Below are 23,603 nucleotides of genomic sequence, written 5' to 3' on the forward strand. Positions count from 1 at the left end.
CTGAAACAACATTAATTTCTGGAAATCGGGACATTTCTGAACACTTTCACTTACCCTGGTACTGGTAGAATGGATTTATAACTTAACTTTTTTTAAAGGTAAGCTTAATGGTTTGTTACATGATGAATTGAACCAGCAGGTTTAAGAGTGGAGTGCATTTATCCAATGCACTCACTTGACTAACCAGGAACTAACAAGTCAACAAAACACTATTACCATGAGAGGCCACCCATCAGTTAGAAAACCTTTTTACTCAGATGGTCCACTATTCAGAAACCTTGCTACTCAGAAAGTAGATTGTTAATTTGAAAATGAAGGTCAGAAAACCTGCCAGTTTTCATAGCAGAATCTAGTTTAGCCCTAAATTAGGGTTTCAGGTTTAGAGGTGGACTACTCCTATTCCAGAAAAAAACAGCACTAATTTTTTGGGATAAAAAAAATATTATCCTGTTTTGCCAAATGAAACATAGCTAAATCCTAATCCTTTATTTAGTCCTAACTGGCAATTAAAGTAAAATTTTAATATTTGGCCAATTTTTGAAATAAGGGCCAAAAACATGCGTTTTAGGGTGTTTTTCAGTATGCTGTGACAATCAAGCTCAAAGACTTGTACCAAGACTAATTTCAGTTTATGCATTCTAGTTTTTGGAAAAGACATGTTTCATTTTTATAACCCATTATTTAATTATAGTAACACAAAAAAGTGGAAATTAGAGCAAAATTGTAGCATCTACTCAAGATTTTGAATGCTTAGACTTGTTCCAAGTCTTTGATTTTTGTGACTTGATTGTCAGAAAACATGACAAAAATGCATGTTTTTGGCTCTTTTTTCAAGAAAATATTAAAATTTTACTTTTATTGCCAGTTAGGACTAACTAAAGGATTAGGATATTTTTTTAATCCCAAAAAATTAGTGCTGTATTTATCTGGAATGGGGAGTATATTCTGCAATTACACCAAAACACTCTGACTGTCAGGCCTGTTGAGAAAAATAAAACAAAAGAGCCGCTATTCAGAAATGCCGCTACTCAGACAATTTTGATTATAGCAGGCTAAGTACAATGCAGTAGGTCTTCTGACCAGCAGGTTTTCTGAATAGCGGGTCTTATAATAAAAGAGCCCTGAGTAGCAATGTGCACCCATCATAACATCAGAAGTTTATAACCCACTATGGTTGAGCCCTTCTTTAATTAGCTGCCCAATTGGAAAAGAATAGACTTACTTGTGTCTGATACACCTTCCCAATGCCTGATTGAGGGCCCTATAGGCCTGTATTTCATACCATTCACTGCCAGTTAACAGGCCCCTAGAGGAACTATAATTGTCATTGTATTGTCTTTTCAGTTCAACTTGAGTGTCCTTGAAGCTTGGGAAAGGGATGCCAATCTGAAAGATGAAAGATAAAATATATTATAACAAGGTCAGATGATTTCTAACATTATTTAAGAAATAAAGGGTAACTAGACTTAGCTATGGTCTAAGACCACGAACACAGCCGTGTTGTGACCCCTTAATGACCTTTGACCACAAAATATATGAAAAGACCATAGACATTGGCTAATGTCAATGCACATGTGCACGTGGCATCACTACACCATGTTATTTGTGGCAGAAGGCCCATTTTGAAGGTTTTTCGTCTCAGACCGAAAGTAACCCCTTAATGACCTTTGACCCGAAATTGAAAAATACCACATACACTTCGGGTAAACACAATTCATATGTAAACATACCATCACTCTCCTATGTTTTTCTTAGCTAATAAATTTTTTTGAAGATATTTCGATTTATACCGAAGTGACCCCTTAATGACCTTTGACCCCAAATCTGTGTACACCACCTTGACACTGGGTAATAACAATGCATGTGTGCAAGTGGCGTCACTGTCCTACGTAATTTGTGGGAGTATATGCATTTTAAAGGTATTTCGTTTTATACGGAAGTGACCCCTTAATGACCTTTGACCCCAAATGAAAAAATACCACATATACACTGGGTAACTGTAACCCATATGTGAACATACCGTTACTGTCCTATGTTTTGTTTAGCTAATAAAAATTTTTGGAGCTATTTCGTTTTATACCGGAAGTGACCCCTTAATGACCTTGACCCCAAATCTGTGTACACCCTGTAGACACTGGGTAATGACAATGCATGTATGCAAGTGGCGTCACTGTTCTACGTAATTTGTGGGAGAAGATGCATTTTAAAAGGTATTTCGTTTTATACCGGAAGTGGCCCCTTAATGACCTTTGACCCAAAAAAAAAAAAATACCACATATACACTGGGTAACCACAATTCATGTGTGAACATACTGTTACTGTCCTGTTTTGTTTAGCTAATAAAAAAATTTGAAGGTATTTCGTTTTATACCGGAAGTGACCCCTTAATGACCTTTGACCCCAAATGAAAAAATACCACATATACACTGGGTAACTGTAACCCATATGTGAACATACCGTTACTGTCCTATGTTTCGTTTAGCTAATAAAAAATTTTGGAGCTATTTCGTTTTATACCGGAAGTGACCCCTTAATGACCTTTGACCCCAAATCTGTGTACACCCTGTAGACACTGGGTAATGACAATGCATGTATGCAAGTGGCGTCACTGTTCTACGTAATTTGTGGGAGAAGATGCATTTTAAAGGTATTTCGTTTTATACCGGAAGTGACCCTTAATGACCTTTGACCCAAAAATAAAAAAAATACCACATATACACTGGGTAACCACAATTCATGTGTGAACATACTGTTACTGTCCTGTTTTGTTTAGCTAATAAAAAATTTTGAAGGTATTTCGTTTTATACCGGAAGTGACCCCTTAATGACCTTTGACCCCAAATCTGTGTACACCACATAGACACTGGGTAATAACAATTGTGTGTGCAAGTGGCGTCGCTGTCATACGTAAGTTGTGGGAGAAGATGCATTTTTAGTTGAAATCACGTTTTTGACCCCTATGACCCCTGCATGACCTTTGACCCCACGAGTTGATCAATGATCATTGTGACCAAGTTAGGTCAAAATCGATGTAAGCATGTGAGTGCTAGAGCAAATGTAATGGGTGACAGAAGAAAGAAAGAAAGAAAGAACTAGTGGCAAATGGTGGTCATAGACCACAAACCTAGCTGGGGCATGTTGGTGTTTTAGAGGTATCTGACCCCTGCAAAATGTTCCAAAATGTTCCCCTGGTCATGAGGTTTGGCGTCACCGAGTTTGAGTCCCATACTCCTTACAGACGCCCAAAAAATTAAATTCTAAGATTTGACCCAGATAACCTTTGACCTGATCCCTGCACAGCGTTCCAAAGTGTTCCCCTGGTCAGTAAGTTTCTTGTCACAAGAGTTTGAGCCCCGTATCCCTTGCAGATGTCCAGAAAATGCATTTAGAAAATTTGACCTCTGCATGACCTTTGACCTGACCCCTGTAAAATGTTCCCCTGATCATGAGATTTGTTGTCACTGATTTTGAGCCCCACACCCTTACAGATGTTGAGATAAGGCAATTGTAAGATTTTACCCCCTTAATGACCTTTGACCCCAATTCTGAGTGCAAGGTATGGGCACTGGGTAAAGCCGATGCACATGTGTAAGTGACGTCATTTTACTATGCAATATGTGGCAGAAGAAGCATTTTGAAGGTATTTGGTTATATACCGAAAATGCCCCTTTAATGACCTTTGATCCCAATTCTGTTTGCACCCTATGGGCACTGGATATAGCCGATACATATGTGCAAGTTACGTAATTGTAGGGTGTAACATGTAGGAGGAGAAGCATTTTGAAGTTTGTTGCTAGAAGAAGAAGAAGAAGAAGAAGAAAGAAGAATCGGATAGCAAAACAGTACCTAGCTCGGGGGTTGAAAACCCCCAGCTAGGTAAAAGAAAGAAAGAACCTGTAAGAAAAAGACACAGCCGTGACTAAGTCACGGCTGTGTAATGCATTATCCTTTACACATAAATAATGTGTCTGAGGCAGTAAAAACGTAAATAATGGGTGAGGCGCACCTGAACGGACCCATTATTTAAACGTTTTTACTGCCGAGGACACATTAGTTGCGTGTAAAGGATAATGCTGCACTCTTTATTTCTATTCTATTACCACAAAATAGTGCGATTTAAAGAGAAAATATCACATTTTTTGCCCAAATATTTCAAGTTGTTTAGCTCAAAGTGGAGCGTCTACGTGTAGCCAAAGCGTAAGTCATAGCGAGTATTGCAGAGCGCGTAACCAAGCGTAATGCTTTGCGTAGAATGCGTAACGACACTAATATACTGCATCGCGCTTTGCTGTGCGCTGCGATTTTTTGAAATTCGCAATGTAATACACATTTTATGGCAAATCATTAAAATTGATATTTTGATATTTAACAGTACTTGAAGTAAACTTTATAAATCTGATGATTTCTACCTAAAGTGTATGTAGGTGGGATGAAAAGCCGACCATCAATTGAAAATTTTGACCTTTCATTATTGAAGATATGGATTTTTTTCCCAAAACACCAAAAAAATTAGGTCTTTTTGGGAAAAAATCCATATCTTCAATATGAAAGGTCAAAATTTTCAATTGATCATCGGCTTTTCCTCCAAGCTACATACACTTTAAGACTATATCATTAAATTTATAAAATTTACTTCAAGGACTGTTATATCTCCAAAATGTGAAAAATATCAAATTTTAATAATTTGTCATAAAATTTGTATTATATCGTGAATTTCATAAAATGAAAATTATTTGATATCAGAAAGACATTCTTCGTATTCAGAATGCAATTCGATAGGTCTGATGTGCTCTCATGTCCCACAAAAAATGCTGTCGAAACGCTCAAAACGCTCATTCCAGATCCCTTAATACAGAAGTTCCTTGCTTAGAAATTGAGTAATGCCATAAATGAATGGCAACTGAAAATGGGCTATTCCAGTTGATATCCATACACCCCCTATGGAAGACATGACCTTAATCTACCATACAGAGGGGTGTACGTTTCAAATGGAGTCACTCATTTAGATATGTAACCCCATTTGAAATTCACACTTCTGTGTGGTTAAGATGTCTTCCATACTAGGGAGTGTATGGATTTTAACTGGAATAGCCCAAAATATAATGACTAGATGATTAAATTCAATTTGTTGGTTCTTGTCTGGTGGATTTTCATGAATTGATGAAGAGTTGAAGACGGGAGCTTTTTATTATATTTACTAGTATTTGAAACATTTTCAATGCAAAAATGCTGCTAGCAGAATTTGCAATTCTTTTTCGATGCATTCTTGGAAAACGATGAGGTACTTAATTTTTATTTGAAGGTTCTGAGGACTAGAATACTACAAAAACATCTACACTGATTCATGCTGCTTAATTAACTTTTTTTTTATCATTATCATAAATTTTTGGCATTTTAAAATCAGAAGTTAAACTTTAAAATGGAAAAAGAAATGGACCAACTCCACACACACAAAAAAAATTAACTGCAACATGGAAAAAGAAAAAAAATGGACCAACTCCACAAAAAATATAGACCAACTCCACAAAACGATATGGGCTGGGATGGAAACTGGAAAATTAATTTTATATGACTTTAAATAAGAATTTTCTAGATTATTTTGTTGAATTTGAAAAATTAGCACCACCAATTCAAATAAACTAACAGGAGTTTGATACATTCATAGATATATAGCTGGCTTTTAAAGTTTTTTCTTTCATCACTTTATTCAACCAGCAATCTATACTAATAAAATAATAAGCGGTCTCTATCTGTCTGTCTATCTATCTGTCTGTCTATCTATCTGTCTGTCTATCTGTCTGTCCAGCTATGCGTTTCGCCGTGCTTCGACGCATCGCGCTGAAATTTCGCATATAGATAGGTATCGGGAAAAGCATGTTGGCCATGTGGTTTTGAAGGTCATCGGAGGTCAAGGTCAAAGGTCAAAATTTCAAACTTTGTCCGATCGGGCCCAAACTTGGTGGTGGAATCCTTGATAGGAGGGGAATATAATGCGCGAAATAAAATCGAGATCAACCGAGGTCAAAGGTCATTACGGAGGGGTCAAATTTCAAACTTTGTCCGATCGGGCTCAAACTTGGTGGGTCAAAACCTTCGTATGAGGGGAGCATGAAAAACATTATATGGAGGTCATCCAAGGTCAAAGGTCAAAGGTCATGGATTTCAAACTTTGTCCTATCGGGTTCAAACTTGGTGGGTGCAATCCTTGATACGAGGGGAATATATGCATAAAATAAAATTGAGGTAAACCGAGGTCAAAGGTCATGTAGGGGCTAAATTTCAACTTTGCCCTATTGGCCGAAAACTTGATAGGTGGAATCCTTTGTATGACTTAGGGGAGCATGAAAAAAATTGCACCAAGGTCATCCGACTTCAAAGGTCATCTGGGGTCAAACAGTATCGCTATCATGCCAGTGCTCTCACAGCATCTGGGCTCTCACAGCCGCAGGTGCACTAGTACTAATAAAATAATAAGCGGTCTCTATCTGTCTATCTGTCTATCTATCTATCTATCTATCTATCTGTCTGTCTGTCTGTCCGGCTATGCGTTTACGCGCACTTGACGATCGTGCTGAAATTTTGGATATAGATAGGTCTTGGGAAAAGCATGTTGGCCATGTGGTTTTGAAGGTCATCGGAGGTCAAGGTCAAAGGTCAAACTTTCTCCGATCGGGCCCAAAATTGGTGGGTGGAATCCTTGATAGGAGGGGAATATAATGCGCGAAATAAAATCGAGGTCAACCGAGGTCGAAGGTCATTACGGAGGGGTTAAATTTCAAACTTTGTCCGATCGGGCTTAAACTTCGTGGGTCGCAACCTTCGTATGAGGGGAGCATGAAAAACATTATATGGAGGTCATCCGAGGTCAAAGGTCAAAGGTCATGGATTTCAAACTTTGTCCTATCGGGCTCAAACTTGGTGGGTGGAATCCTTGATGCGAGGGAATATATCATAAAACAAAATTGAGGTCAACCAAGGTCAAAGGTCATGTAAGGGCTAAATTTAAACTTTGCCCTATTGGGCTTAAACTTGATAGATGGAATCCTTTGTATGAAGGGGGCATGAAAAAAATTACATCGAGGTCATCTGAGGTCAAAGGTCATGTGGGGTCAAACAGTATCGCTATCATGCCAGTGCTCTCACAGCATAAGGGCTCTCACAGCTGCAGGTGCACTAGTGCCTATAAATAGTAACTGGCACTTAGCCACATGGTCCATAGTACACTGTCATTACTGATATTATGTTGGTATCTATGGTGATGTATATTGTCTGAAACATTTTTGGAATCTAGCCAAATATCCTAATAATTATATGCATCGAGTAGTAAACTGTTTACCAGTTATTTTGAGCTTTGGTCTATCACTCTATTATCTTTTGCAGAATTAGTTTTTTAAAAATTTTTTTAAAAAAAAAAAAAATTTACCCCGATAATTAATTAAAAAAAACAGAAGAAAACAGTTCCAAGGTCTTATCAAACGCAATTTACAGCTTTAAAAGTAATTAAAAAAAATCCCAACCTACAGGTCACCCCTAGAATTTTTTTTAAAATGTTACACCAATCAAACAATTTTCTTTTTTAGGCCTAATAATAATTCCATACTGATTATTTTGTAGAAAGTGAAAAATTTTCCTATATAATTTATGTACAACAGTGACATCAGATCTACAAATAGGTCACTGGAGTGCCGTGTACGAAAGGTCAACCTTGTTTTGATCGTTGCACAGTCAAGCATAGAGCCAAGCATTGCATAGAGCAACAAAGTATGGGGAATTCCCACACAGGCATAATCAATGCAAATGCTTGTGCAGTGTGTATTCATTGACTGGGCAGATTTACTATGCCATTTAAATGTCTGCAGTGTGAGGAATGTTTACTATTTTTGTCCATAAACATGGGTGAATGTTTGAACACAGAAAATGGTTTTAAGTTTATGTAAGATGGGAACCATGGTGATCATAGTGTAAGTGGCTACTGATGAGGTGATAATCTGATATTATCATAATTTCAACTTCTGAATAATGCTGATATATGATACATACTGAACTGGAATAAGCTTTTGGAATTTTATTGGAGGTTCTGCAAGGTTGGTGAATTCAAGGACACTTCGAGTTAAAGCAGCAGATTAGAAGGTAAAAATATGCTTCAATCAAATCTTCAAATCAGTGAAATAAGATTAATATACAAGGCAAAGGAAATAATATGTGACACAATCTGGTCCATTGGGGGCCACAGGCGGCAAATTTGAAACTGAGATAAAGGCAAAAATATGGAGTAACTAATATTTTCACATACAGGATTTGGGGATTTTTCGAGTTGTTTATTTCGCCCTCTATTAAACCCCCTGGAGTGCTGTATTTAGAGGGTATTTTTACAATGATAAAACCAAAAAAAATTGTTAGGTAAGCTAACAAATCACGATGAAATGACAAACTATGAATGAACTTGAGATCAATGACTTCCAGTTGAAACGGATCCGGGTTTTGCGATGTCATTGTTGACCATTACCGCTCGTGTGTGGACTGTGGTAAGCTTACTTACACATAATAGCATGGGAATTTCAGCATTTTTTAAATATCTTTGGTTGAAAATGGGGACGACACTGAATAGAAGGGGGGGGGCAACTTTATAGAGTAAATACAGTAAAGTGTAAAGTAACTTTATATAAAAACTGAATTTTCGTATATTGTTATTTTTGCATTTGCACATTCACTCATGAAATTTGTAAAAATAACAGCATAGGCCTATACAGTACTAGTAGTTTTTTTCCCAATCTGTAAAAGGTACACTATACTATCTTTAGTACGCCCTTAAAAGTGTGACCTGAAGTTGTGCTGAACCACATTTATCATGTTTTCCCTGACAAAATAAAATGCTTTATAAATTTGTTTTAATATTTAAGTTGTCAAAAATGGTAACCTGTTTCTAAATGCAATACATAGACATGGTCACACATAATCATTTATGTTTCTGTCAGAGTTTCTCTGGGTTTCTGTACATGTACAAAATAGTTGAACATCCTTAAATTTTGGTTGTTTAGGCCAATGTTTTCCGTTAAGAGTGAAACTCCAAAGCAGTAGACCATAAGGTGCATTTCCTGTATATAGTATTACAAATTTGTCATGCGTTCTAGGATGCACACTGCTCTGAATATGTAATTATGTGGCTTATAAAGGAAATGTATCATAGTTTTATTGTGTGAGATTGGCCTTTAGAATTTTTTACTGGTTTTAATTGGTATAGGAATAGATTTGTTTGATAAAGCCATATTATAACATTTTCATACAAAATAGATTAGTATTTCTTTGCCATAAAATGTTAGCTTTTACTGTTGGATATATCCCCTTTTAATTTTGAGCAGAACAAGTTAGTGAGGTAAAGCAAAGAAAATGGGAATTTACTATACGTGTCACTCCTTCAGTCATGTTACTATATGATCTCTTGTTGTGTAGATCACCATCCTGTACGTACTGTGTTATGAACATCGCGCATGCGTTCGACTAATATTTCCATCGTAATTTAATAAAATAATAATAAAAATCTCAGATTTTGACAAAACTACAGCACCTAGGGTCTTGATTTTCGCAGGGTATGTGGGTTTAATAAAGTACAACATAATCGTGTAAAAAAACCTAGAACTTTGAAAAATATTGAGGGCGACCTCCTCAGCAAATGTTGCAATATGGCTTTAAACCAGTCGGTCCTGGTGGACACACACTTGGGTCCTGATGGGACCAGGCTGAAGCAAAATGCTCAACCCAAGCTTTAAAGCTTATATATAAGCATGTTGGCCTATATGAAGAGAAAACTATCTGACAGAATGAAGGGTGAAAATAAGAGAGCTTGAACCAGGGGCCACTTTGGCAAAAAAAGTGGCCCCTGGTTCACCGAGATTTGGAAGAACCAGGGGCATTTCCAATTACCAAGGGGCCAATAAAAATAAAGATGTGTTGGATGAGTACTATTTGCTCGTAATTTGATATTTTTGGTTCACTATCCAGGGAGCCAGTTTTGTGAGAAAAGTGTCCCCTGGTCAACTGAAATTGAGATGGAACCAGGGGCCATTTCAGAGTTTCTGGGGGCCAAACAGCTCCTGTCTCCCACTTAATTTCACCACTGGACAGAATGAAGAAAAAGAGCAAGGAAAAGAGATGCCACTCCCAAAGAATTTTGCTCTTAGCCCTTGGGTCAAGAAATAAGAAATTGTGATTTCTTATTCCGATTTGGGATATACAACACAATGGCGCAGCTGATGGGGGGGGGGGGGGCTGCGGAAGACTGCCTCCTGACAAAAATTGACCAATAGGGCCCCTCTCCTCCTGCCGGATTATAGAACCCTTTCTCTGTAAGTTTTGCATCTTTACAAAGGAGAATTGGTTAAAAATCAAGCTATATTAATGATATTGTATAAAAAGTTCAACATGGGACTTGCCCTCCCCACCATCCAAATCAGCATTAAAAACAATTCAATTGAAATGCCCCATATATTTGTAATGGAAAAAGAAGGGGTTCAAAAGTTCACCCTTCTTCTCACTAACTGCCAACCTAATTTTTGGCTAATTTCAATCAAAATGGTGTCAAATTGCTTAGGAACAAAAACTGGGGATAATCATTCATATTGTACACCTTTTGTCTCTTTCCAGACATAATTATAAACCATGGATCTGCGCTCCGATACAATAGAGAGATCAGATTTTGAATACCAAGAGATGTTAGGTGAAGGAGGCTGTGGGGTTGTTTATCGTGCCACCTTCAAAACCAAATACAAGGATCACAAAGAAGCCGCGGCAAAAGTTCTTACGCATCTACGTAGGGAAGAGATTGACATCTTACGAAGATTACGACATGATAACGTGGTAAACATGTTAGGATTTTACGCAGATGGCCCTACAAAGGTGATCTTTTTTGAGTACACGCCATATGGTTCTCTCTACCAATATCTGAGCCAAGATGAATTGACGCCACTTCCTAATGAGTTGCGACGACGATGGGCAAAAGAAGCGGCACTTGCGATTCAGTACCTACACAACAAAAAGATACTGCATCGCGACGTGAAATCGTCCAATTGCCTTCTGTTCTACGGCATCCCCGGAACTCTTAAACTATGCGATTTCGGGCTTGCGAAAGACGTTGATCATTCTCAGACGACATCGACGCAGCAAGGAACATATCGATTCTGGGCGCCAGAAGTCATCCGTACAGACGACAGAGATCACGCTGTCTTTTCCAAGTATACAGACGTCTGGGCATACGGGATGCTCGTATTTGAGATATGTTCTCGTAAGCTACCATTTGTCGACAAGGAATGGCAGACGGTGATCAACTATGTCGGAAAGGGAGAGCTGTTTCCGACCATTCCGGCCGACTGTCCAGAAGAGCTATCCTACATCATGAAGAGATGCTGGAGGACCAATCCTAAAGAACGACCATCCATCAACCGCATAGTTACAGGTATTATAATTTACCAGCAAAAAGTTATGAAATTCCTTGTTAATTGGATATGTACCTTTTGGAATGATGGTATTTAAGGTAGATGTTGGCAAAGGAAATAAATTTGTTAGCTGCAACAAGGCCAAAAAACTAGGATCGGTCAGTTAGTTAGTTTATTCTTTCTTTATTGAGGGTAACAACTTCAGTGACCAGCACAGCTTTCCAAGCAGGCCCTCAGTCAATACAAAACATAACATAATATAATATAAAGTAGTACATAAAAGTGATACAATATAAGATATTAAAAAAAAAATGCAATCACAATTAGGAATTCATAGAATTTTAACATGAAATGAGAACATTTGTTTTGAATTGTCTCAAAGACATATTTTCCATATCAGTTCGAATCATTGGTGATAAACTGTTCCAAATATGAGCAGCTCTGACGTGAAATGTACGCAATCCAGAATTAGTGTTGTATTTTGGAACAATCAATGTATTAGACGAATTATTTTTGGTTACATGAGAATGAATATTATGAACAAATTCAAACTGAGATGATAAATATGAAGGACTAAGATTTTTTAAACATTTAAATGTTAGAATAAGCATATGATTTTTCCATCTGTCACTTAGTTTGATCCACCCTAGTGAGTTTAACATGTCTATTACTGGCGTCCTAATATCAGCACATAGAATCGTTCTAGCTAAACTATTTTGTAAAACCTGAAGCCTTCTTTGATATCCAAGAGAAAAGTTACACCACACTGAAAACTAGCATAATCAAAATTAGGTATTACAAGAGCATTTGATAACATAACAAGAGTGTGATAACATAACAAGAGTGTGATGTTGACCTTCCCCTCGACCCCCAAGAAAAAATAAAACCATACTATAGCGAACCAAGGGAGAATAGTGCATTGATTGGTCACCCAGGTTAAGTAAGTTGAGAAATAAATAAATAACCATTACTAGTTGCGTAAGTGACACCAAAATAACACAAAATATTGAGAATTTATAACAAAACAGAAATAAAATATTCTTATTCTTTTGAATTTGAAAGGTTGCAGTTGGAGGAAAAATGTTTCTTCAGAAAAAACACACCACCTTTTTAGTCACCTGGGTTAAGAGATTAAACAACCCCAATAAACAATTGTGTACAGTGTGTCAAATATTTTATCTTGTTTTCTTTCTTTTTTTCATCCTAAATCTGGCCAGATTTGCATAACGCATCTGAGTTCACCGAGCAATGGCGTATGGTGAACACGTTCAAGCCACAAGATAAGAACGGGAGAAAGCTCAAAGCCAACCGTGTGGCCTGCTGCTCTAACGGTGACATCGTAGTTGCGGACAACTTTGAACATCATCATCGTTACATAGTAACCAAGGAGGGTATGTACAAAATGGCGCTGACACCACCGCGACCATACCAGATCAACTACATCGGCAGTATTGCAATCAACGCGGATGGATACATCGCACTTACTGATTGGACGACACCATTCGCCACAATTTTCAGTCGAGACGGCAAATTTGTCAACCGCTTTCAAGCTGCATCGTCCACTGATAACAACCTGACAGGAATCGCAGTCGATAAGGACGGCAATTTAATCGTACACGATAGCCAACGTACCGTTACTCAATACTCCTGCCCCGATGGCAGGCAACTGAACCAGATACAAGTTGACGGAAACACGCAAGAACTACCACGGATAGCTACCAACAGCCATCACCAGCTGCTCTTTTATGATGACAGCACAAGCACAGGCATTACAAAAGTCATCGCTGTGAATAACGAGGGAAAAGAAGTGTTTAACATCAGCCCTCAAATCGGAGAGCGTGCAACAGGGAAGACGTATCGCGGCATGGAAGTAGGGCTCTGCGGGCTTGTAACGGGAGGCGAAAATGATGAAATATTCATTGCTATGAAGGTGTGTATACCTAACATTGACAAGTACAGTGGTAGAATAGGCCGACCAAATACAGGTCATGTGCATAGATATAGTTGTACCGGGGAGTTCCAACAGTGCATTATCCGAGGTTTGCATTCTCCTCATGACCTTGCCATGACCTCTGACGGGTCACTGATTGTAGCCAATGACGATGGGATCCTGAAGTACAGTGTCGAACCTGCTTTAGTGGTAAGCAAGACAATGTGGAAACCAAAAGCATCTCCAGACAGAACAGGGAAGGATAGGGTGGCGTAGGTGACACTGAAATGACCCCATGACCTCAGACAGGTAAAACTTTATAGCAAATAACACTCAAGATTGTAAAGAGGTCTTGAACCGGTCTGTGTTATAATCACTAGATTATGCAAAAAAGGATAAGGTTAAACAAATTCTCCCTTGAACCAGTCATGACCTCGAAAAATTTGATGGAAATCGTACATTAAGGCTTTTTAAAACAAGACAAATGTGTGCAGTGCATGTAAAAATGTACAATTTCATTGCTAAATGGCATTCATTTTTTTTTTTTGGGTGTAAAATATACCAAATAGTGGATGCACATCACACATGTTGGTCAATTTTATCCCGGTATTTGGAGGAGCCAGGTATGCCACTGCTATCAGGGACTCACTACTCAAGCTAGAGATGTGATAAACTTATCTTGCAATAATTTACTTGATAGACCTCACTTCAGTATGTGCTATGTTTAGTATAATCTATATAAAGTGTCCCAAGAAATAAAAGCAACATAACATCTTTATACTACTCAAGTAATATTGAATTATAAACTAAGATCACTTTTGCAAACTTTTGCGAAGTACTTGTTTTTCTCAAACAAATCCAATCACTCATCTAGTTTATTAATTCATCCTCAAAAAAAGCGTAAACAATAAACAATAATACAAATGTGTCAGTTCAAAATGTCCTTTACATATAATGGGCTTATTCCACTTAAAAATCCACACTACCCCTGTGGAAGCTATAGCTAAAGTCTTCCAAGAGGGAGTATGAGTTTCAAATAGAATAGACATTTGGGTAACTTCCCTTTGAAATTCTCACTCCATTTGTGGAAGATATATGTAAAACAATAATACAGGGGAAGTATGGGTTTCAAAATGATTAACCCTGACCAATTACATTTGAAAAACATACTCCCCCTGTGGAAGATATTTCCAAAGTCTTCCACAGGGGTAGTGTGTATTTTAAATGGAACAGCCCATTATACCAGGAGTCACAGTGATTGGGGGATAAAATGCTTTGTGATCTGCAAATAACTGTCATAAGTTTACAACCGAGTTTCGCGAACTGGGCCCTACAATGTGCCTGTCAGATATATGTTGTAGCCAGAACCACTTGTGAGCGACACTTTCTTTAGCATCATAAAAATGGTTGGCGCTTTAAAATCTACACTTATACTTGAAAATTGAATTTGAAAAAACCAACAAACCAAAAATGATCAACTCCAGAATACGATTCGGGCAAGGACAAGAACCAAAACATGAATTTTATACAGCTTAAATATGATGCGAGTACTGGCTTTTTATTGGGATGCTCTGTTAATGTGATCTTAAGAATGAATGGTATTTCATCAGGGCATTAATAAGTCAAAGAGATGAAAATTTATATATTACCAGAGTTAAAATTTATTTGCTGTATATTATGTAGAGAGATTAAAATTTATGTTATCAGAGTTATAATTTTTTATTTTGTAGTAACATATGTTCCATTTAGTTGTAGATGCTGTAATTAAATGTGTATTATATTGTACTTTGTATTTAAATCCTATGATTTAGTGTTTAATTTGACACAAAAATTAGGTTTTGAAAAATGATTAGTGAAAAGACTGAGAAACTTATTTATTTATTTATTTATTTATTTGCCACAGTGAACATTCATTTATCAATTTATAAAGAAATGCTTGTCTGTATTAAAGGAAATGTTTTTTGTTTGTTTGTCTGTAAATGTTTCATCCATGAAGAAGTAGCATTTTGATTTAATTTTTTTTATCCAACTTAAAAGGGCATTTCGTGATCATAGCCTCATCCCCCACTTTTCTCAAAAAAGTTGAGATTTTTATATCACTGGAAACCTCTGGCTACATAATGTTTATGTACAAAAATTTCTTGCAGATTAATTTGTTTAGCAAAGATATCGTGAAATTTGAATTTCGTTCTGGTGCACCAGAACGAAATTACAACACATTGTCTATGGAGCAGTGTAATACACATAATCATGCATAACTCGCATAACGCATAAAATCGGAATCAACTGAAATTTTGGGAATAAGCTTTTTTTTCGTGGATATCTACTGAAAAATGACATAAAAAGAGGATGCTAGGATCACGAAATGCTCCTTTAACTTACATGAAATGTACAAGAAGTTATGATTTTACTTTTTGGTAGAGTTCTCAGTAAGCTTCACAGAGGAGTCCATTTTAATAAGTTGCTTGTATTATATCTCATTAAACATCATATTTGTAAATAACTTGGTTTTCTTTTGAAAGGATGAGGCAAGGTGTTTTTCTTTTTTCTTTCTTTGAACAAGTTCATTAGGAATGTTGATATCAACTGTGAATTTTGATCATTTTGAACAATTCCAAGTAAAAACAAAGTTGTTTTACTCACGTTTTTAGTGATGTTTCACCACTACACTAGTGGCTTCTTCAGACTGGCAACTCATCACATCGGACTGCTTGCTTTTATAGGCAACAGGAAGCACCGTAGAGGGCGTGATGAGTTGGTCAAAAGTGATTGATCGTGAAGCAGACAAGACCACCAGGTGGCTGAAAGAAGCCATCTGGATCCGCCGAAAAGGACAAGACACTCTAAACAGGCATGAGACTGCACTTTCCTAAAAAAAACTGAAAAAACTGAAAATGCGCCAAAAAGTACCAAAAACAGGCTGAAATTAAATAAAGTTGCGGAAATTTTGACTATAAAAAAAACTGAATTCAGTTTTTAAACTGAAAATTCTCATGCCTGTCTAAACAAGGACGAGGGGGCCTACTCACTTCCTGTTGCCTATAAAAGCAAGCAGTCCGATGTGATGAGTTGCAGTCTGAAGAAGCCACTAGTGTAGTGGTGAAACGTCACTAAAAACGTGAGTAAAACAACTTCGTTTTTACTTGGAATTGTTCAAAATGAACAAAATTCAAAGGTGTTTGTTTGTTTGTTTTACATGAAATGTAACTGAAATTTTATTTATAGTAAGTTTATATCAGTAAATATTACATTTGTAAATAACTCTATTAAGAGAGGCCTATGGAGTTTTGATAGTGGTTAACTAACCCTAACGCCCCAGGTGCTTTTTGGCGACTGGAAAGTTCAGATGGAAGGAATAAAGAGAGAAAACAAACAAATAAGTTGTTTGGTTTGGTTGGGATGCGAACCCAAGACCCCTCACATGCTAAGCAGTGGTCTGCGACTGGTAGCGAAAGTCACAGGTCTTTCGCTGGCCTGGCCAACAAAAGCGTGTGTATATATCACTTAGGGTGATTGCATCATGACATCACATGGTATGTATGCACGCGCAGTGCATATATCATGTAGCTTTTGTAGTACCTGGGAGTGTTAGGGTTTAGGTGCAGCAGCCTTTTGAAAGAAAGCATGTTTTTGGACTATTGGCTACATGGAAAGGGAGCATTTTGATGTTTAAAACAAAGTTATGCAACCAATGAAATATTCAAAGAGTTACTTTCTCAATTTCTGTCTTAGTAAAGAGTCAAAGAAAGCCATAACATGTAAATAAAGAAGAAGTCGACTTGTTTTTGTTTGTTTCATCTGCAATCTCCTGCATACATGATAAAGAGACATCTTGATTTTTAAAATAAATTGTTTTTGTTTTATCACTTTTTTGGTATTTAAGATAATAGATGGATGTTTTCTGATTGTATTTTGGGTACTGGTGAATGATTACTTGAACATTGTAAGGTGCTAAAATTGTTCCAGATTTTCTCAATTTCTGTCTCAGTAAAGAGTCAAAGAAAGCCATTACATGTAAATAAAGATGAAGTCGACTTGTTTTTGTTTGTTTCATCTGCATACATGATAAAGAGACATCTTGATTTTTAAAACAAATTGTTTTTGTTTTATTTTTTTTTGGTATTTAAGATAATAGATGGATGTTTTCTGATTGTATTTTGGGTACTGGTGAATGATTACTTGAACATTGTAAGGTGCTAAAATTGTTCCAGATTTTCTCAATTTCTGTCTCAGTAAAGAGTCAAAGAAAGCCATTACATGTAAATAAAGATGAAGTCGACTTGTTTTTGTTTGTTTCATCTGCATACATGATAAAGAGACATCTTGATTTTTAAAACAAATTGTTTTTGTTTTATCACTTTTTTGGTATAGATAATAGATGTTTTCTGATTGTATTTTGGGTACTGGTGAATGATTACTTGTACATTGTAAGGTGCTAAAATTGTTCCAGATTTTCTCAATTTCTGTCTCAGTAAAGAGTCAAAGAAAGCCATAACATGTAAATAAAGATGAAGTCGACTTGTTTTTGTTTGTTTCATCTGCATACATGATAAAGAGACATCTTGATTTTTAAAACAAATTGTTTTTGTTTTATCACTTTTTTGGTATAGATAATAGATGTTTTCTGATTGTATTTTGGGTACTGGTGAATGATTACTTGTACATTGTAAGGTGCTAAAATTGTTCCAGATTTTCTCATTTCTTTTAAACTGTACAGAAGTAATTTTGTAACTTGTAAAACTTTTTAATCCGTTTTTTTGTGTGTGTTTATTTTTAGCTTCTGGTTAACTTGAAATGCAAGTCCAAAATAACTCATGAATAAAGTGTATATCATACATTAAGTACGGTAGCCTTAATTTAATGTGTACATATAGACGAATCTCATGAGCCAAGTCATGGTCAGAATTTGATCGGCCATGACTGGGTCCCCGCTGCACCAATCATTGCCAAACAGGTGTTGTGATTGCCCAATTGGGTGAATTAAAGCCGCTTAAAAATCGATGTTATATTGTATTGTGTTGTAAACTTTCATCATTCTTTTGTCTAAACGTGTTGCACGGGTGATGGAATGCAGTTTAGAATTCCGCCAAGGCGAATCATTTCACATTTTGGGTGTATTGTAGCCGACGGGGACCCAGTTATGGCTGCCAGTGAGGTGTAGGAATGTGTGAAATGAGATTCCAATCTTTATTTATTCCCTGATATACTGAAAGAGTAGAAATATTTGTGCGATTAATTTTTGTGCTTTGCCCATTATAAACTGTTTCCCCTGTTTTTAAATTTGCGATTCTAAGTTTATTAACCTATACACAAAAGGAAATTGTTTTCACGATAGCAGCATGGAATGCGAAATGCGCGAAAATAACTGTAGCGCGAAAATTTCCACTTTTACAGAACAATTAAAATCATGAAAAATTAATACTGTAGAAGTGAAATTTTCACTGAACATTAGTTTTCATGCTTTTCTCGCCCCACACAGCTACTGCGAAAATAATAACATGCAATTATGTTTATTTTATGGATAGGTCTATTTACAAAACCTCAAAATTGCAAATTTTGAAAAGAAGTTCAAAATCGGCAAAACACGAAAAATTACATGTGCAATTTTACAGCATCAATAAAATATCCCACCACACGCATACAGTATTATGATGCAATGTTTATGACTGAAATTATATATTTCTTGAAGTTGGATTTAATTTTCTCCCTATTTCATTTCCAGGGGAGAGGGGGTTATACTTGAATTATTTTTTGATGGGGATGTGCGGATCGAGCTTCTGAACCGGTACCCACTTCAAAAGGTATTTTTAACGAAATAGGGACCCATATCTGTGGAGTTTCTAAAAATAGATTACCATCCTCCCATTTCTCGTTTCTGAGTTTGATAAACAGATGATGTCTGACGCAAACTTGTCTTTTGAAAAGTCTCTGATTATAATAATTTGATGTTGATATGTTCGAATTCTGTACATATATGTAAAGAAATGGAAGATGATTTGATAAATAATTAAATGATGGACTAAAGTCTTCTCATTTACAATTTGTAGTACTTTGAATTATTTCTATACATTGTTAATATCAAGACCTCATAAAAAGTAACAGTCGTTACAAACATGCTTATAGCTTTAGAACTATCAATCATATTCACAATATTTTAACCCATGAGGACTACCTGCCGATTGGCCAAAAAGAAGTTTTCATTATCAATTGCACCAATCAGCAACATTGTTAGAATAATTTCACCACACAAAAAAAATGGGATGAAATATTTGCAAAGCTCCAATGCTCCATTCTGATTGATGATTAAAGTGAAGATATCACATAATTGATCAGAGGCAATGTTAGCAGAAAGAAATATGGTTTATGTACAGTGTACTCGCATTTTGATACCCCATTCGCCAAATTTCGTTCAATATTAACAACACGGCAGTATTTTTAAGGAAAACCCTCTGAATTTCAAAGTTGCACTTAAAGCGATTAATGGTTAATATACACGTACGCATTATATTATGGCATTCGCAACCTGGCATTATCTTTGTGCTGCTTTCAAATCAATACAATTTACGGTAACTTACAAATTCAGGGTTTTTTCTTTTACAATATTATGAATACAATTACTAGTTCTGAAGCTTTACATGTAATTGTGTTTGTAATAGCCGAGTTACTTTTTGTGAGGTTAGGCCCATATCTACATGTGTGATTTCACACCACCAAATCATAGATATGTGCTAAATCATGTATCATCCCTTCCCAGGAAAGCAGCATACAAGACCATGGCTAAATATTAATATGAGTAGGTTTATTTTACCTTGAAAGTATGGATAGTCTTGCAAATATCGGCTAACTTTTCCCTAGACACCAATATGCATGAATAAGTAGGACTATAACTGATGGTATCTAGATCTCTCATTTCCATGTCTGTTTTTCTAAAGTGTAGCTTTAAGCTCACAGGGATTACCCCAGCCAAGAAAGTTATGAAATGGTAATTGGGCCTTAAAAAAATGATTTGTATTGCCCTTTTCAATCGACCTTGAAATCTGAAGGAAAAAAATAGGCTCCTATATTTTTTTTTATTTTGAATTTTCGTATTGAAGGTTGAGAACCAGAAAGCCATAATTTACAAAGGATCAAATCTTTCGTGAGTTAAGGCTTTCTGGATCTCAACCACTGACATATTTAGTATAAATTTTACATCATTGTACCACTACCAAGAGCCTTTTAAAGAAAGAAGTTATGGCAAGTGCCAGTATCATTAATAATATGGCTAGGCCAACAGATAACAATTTTGATCATTATTCTATCTGCATACATACAGATGAATTTTCATGACCACTTTACAAGAGCAATATTTTTGCGTGGGTGTACAAACTGCAAAGTAATGATTAATCACAACCACACTTGGCACTATATGAGGAAATCATGTAACAGTATACTCACATACTATATAGCAGGATATTTAAATAGTGGTAATAATTTTTCACAATTTTAACTTTTCTGAACAATTTTTCTGTTTCTTTTATTCAGTTTCAATGAGCTACGCATTGGGCTATTCCATTTAAAATCCATACTCTCCCTGTGGAAGATTTTGGAAATATCTTTCACAAGGGGAGTATGTTTTTTAATGTAATCGGTCAGGGTTAATCACTTTGAAACCCATACTCCCCTGTATTATGGCTTTACCTATAACTGGAGTGAGTATTTCAAATAGAAGTTACCCAATTGTCTATTCTATTCAAAACTCCTACTCCCTCTGTGGACGACTTTAGCTAAATCTCCCACAGGGGTAGTGTGCATTTTAAATGGAATAGCCCAATTTAAATCCTATGGGCTAACAATTTTTTTATGGGCTACTTAATTTGTGGTGCTGAAATTAGCGGTGAAAAGTGTGAAAATGAAAACGTCATACAAAGTTCTCGCTGAGCAGTATTGGTTACAAGCCAACTGCACATTACAGGGGATTTTTTTTTCAGTATTATGCAATATACTGAGAATACTGGGAACAAGATGAATTTGTAGTATCAAGTCTTCACAGATATATCCTTCTCATTAGTCAACAAATAAAAAAACCTGTTCTACGAACGCGGTCGATTGACCAATATCTTTGTATCCCACCGATAAAAATGTTAATACCGGGTTCGTCTTTGCCCCAAAATTTTTATTTTGCACCCCTGACTGTGGCGACCCCCTTCACCAGGTCACTTGTGCCTGGCTGAAGTTTCGTCAGCGTTATCTCCTAGATTTTAGCTGCTAATGCCTAGATATAGTTGACATAAAAAAATGGCAATTTTGAATTGTGCGGCTACCTAATCCAGAGGGGCATACACACACACAGAAGGGCGATTTTGTCTGTGCTCTGATGACACAACTCTTTACAGGTTCAGACGAGGCAGGCTATATAGGTTTTTTATAAATTGTTTACCATTACCAGAGAATTACCTATAGTCTATTCGCCGTAGAAGTGACGTAATTCATCGGATCAACTACCACAGCAATAGAGGAATACAATTTTGAATATATTGCCCTGCACTACAACATTCAAGCGGTACCGATGCATTGAACCATAGATGTCAAAGAAAGGCTGATCACTCGCACCTGTAAGATTAGTATCTTTGAAAAGAGTAGTATTGTTTTCAATCTATGTGTGCTGACATACACAGGTGATTAGTGCAATCTGCTTGTAGTGCAGGGCGGTCTTCTCAAAACTTGTATTCCTCTATTGCTATGGAAGGTAATCCGATTATTACGTCACTTCTACGGCGAATACAAATAGGCAAAAATCTTGATTTTGGATGTCTTAAAAAAAAAAAAGAATTATCAGATTTAGTGAATCATTGATATTGCCTTTAAAAGGAAGTAGTTTGCTATATTACTTACTGTAATGACAGCCCTGGCATTGTTATCAGCAAAATCCATGCCTTCGCTGACTTTGCCCCTACACACAGCAAAGAACAGTCCACCTGTGACGGATTGGGTCTCTATGTCTGCAATAAAATAATAGAGTAAAGTCATTTTTTTTTGAAAGGCCAAAAATAACAATTCTTTGTCTCAAAGCTCTTCTGATGTTGACAATTTGATGCTGAATGTATTTTTTTTCTTTTTACCCATACCATACCTACTTTTCTTATTACCATTTCAACACATATCTAAATGCTAGTAATATAAATACAGGAACATTCCTGGCATTTCACAAAATATAAAATTCCCTGAGTTTCTGTTGATATTTCCCTGACAAATTTCCAAAATTCTGTGAGAAATATTTCCACTTTACCTACAATCCCGGAAAAAATGTGTTCGAACACCCACTGTAATTCCCATGTTCATCTTAGTATAGTGCGCACGCTATATGAGTCACTGGAAACTAAGATTTATAATAGAGTTCTCTCAATGTTCATCTTAAGCAGATCCCCTCCCCTTGCCCCACCAATCAATGTTGGGAGAAGATATGTGAAGATGAGCATATTGGGTATGCCAACATTGTACGGGGTAGAAGGGGACTATTTCAATAAGGCCTTTAAAGTGTTCGAACAATATTTTCTGAGATTGTCTGAGGAATTCTAAAATCAGTGTTTGCTTTTTTCACATTTGGGATCATAACTTCAGATCCAGTAGAGCGATTCAAATGAAACTTGGACATGTTAGTTTATATATAATAGGGAACACATGCAATAAATAATATTACATTACATCCACAAATATATCAGGGATCGGTCACTTTAAACATATATTTTCATCAAATTTTGAATAATTTAAGTCGAATAAGACGTAAAATACCTGATACATATCCCCAAACAGTTTAAAACATAGCAATTTGAATAGCTAAAAAGTTGACAATGTTTTTGGACAATCATGGACCATCTTTTATATTTGCTATAACACTAAGGGCACCGTCAATCAAACATCACACGGATGTGGGATGCAAATTTGTCAATGCTATCTGCAGTAGATAGCAAAATAATGAAACGACATCTACCACCCTATGTCCAATGCATTGCCAAACTTCTCCTTCCAAACCAGTAATTCCTGACCCCACAAAAGTAAACTTCAAAGATTTCAAGCAAATAAAACGAAAAAGAAGTCATTAAAGACCCCCAAAAAAATAATAATGAAAGATATAAGAAACAAAGAAACAAAACCAACACAAAATAGGAAAGAAAATGCCAAAATTAAATAAAGGAAGATAAAACAAAAAATCTAAGTAAAAGGAAAATAATGCATTAAAAAGAAGGAAGAATAAAAAGTGCAAA

At 36.3% G+C, this 23,603-nt stretch overlaps 2 protein-coding genes across 2 annotated transcripts in view; one reads left to right on the forward strand and one right to left on the reverse strand.

The window, feature by feature from the left end:
- LOC140163871 (uncharacterized) overlaps window positions 1-23,603 on the reverse strand; it is a 224,768-nt gene that overhangs the window by 134,005 nt on the left and 67,160 nt on the right. Inside the window, exons 25-26 of the mRNA XM_072187185.1 lie at window positions 22,234-22,340; window positions 1,223-1,386 (exon numbers count right to left, since the gene is read on the reverse strand). Of these exons, the coding sequence (XP_072043286.1) occupies window positions 1,223-1,386; window positions 22,234-22,340 (271 nt within the window). The remainder of the gene's footprint in view (window positions 1-1,222; window positions 1,387-22,233; window positions 22,341-23,603) is intronic.
- On the forward strand, window positions 10,648-13,842 carry LOC140164092 (uncharacterized). The gene is made up of 2 exons (XM_072187343.1): window positions 10,648-11,449; window positions 12,647-13,842. The coding sequence occupies exons 1-2, from the start codon at window positions 10,657-10,659 to the stop codon at window positions 13,633-13,635; spliced, it is 1,782 nt and encodes a 593-aa protein (XP_072043444.1). The 5' UTR covers window positions 10,648-10,656; the 3' UTR covers window positions 13,636-13,842.

Source organism: Amphiura filiformis, chromosome 11 (genome assembly GCF_039555335.1).
Source record: "Amphiura filiformis chromosome 11, Afil_fr2py, whole genome shotgun sequence".
In the NCBI taxonomy this organism is placed as follows: Eukaryota; Metazoa; Echinodermata; class Ophiuroidea; order Amphilepidida; family Amphiuridae; genus Amphiura; species Amphiura filiformis.

What these genes read in the sequence shown, in the direction of transcription:
- LOC140164092 (XM_072187343.1), top strand. Translation starts at nt 10,657, where the DNA reads ATGGATCTGCGCTCCGATACAATAGAGAGATCAGATTTTGAATACCAA. An exon ending in CATCAACCGCATAGTTACAG is followed by an intron (nt 11,450 to 12,646) that starts GTATTATAATTT and finishes AAATCTGGCCAG; the next exon opens with ATTTGCATAACGCATCTGAG.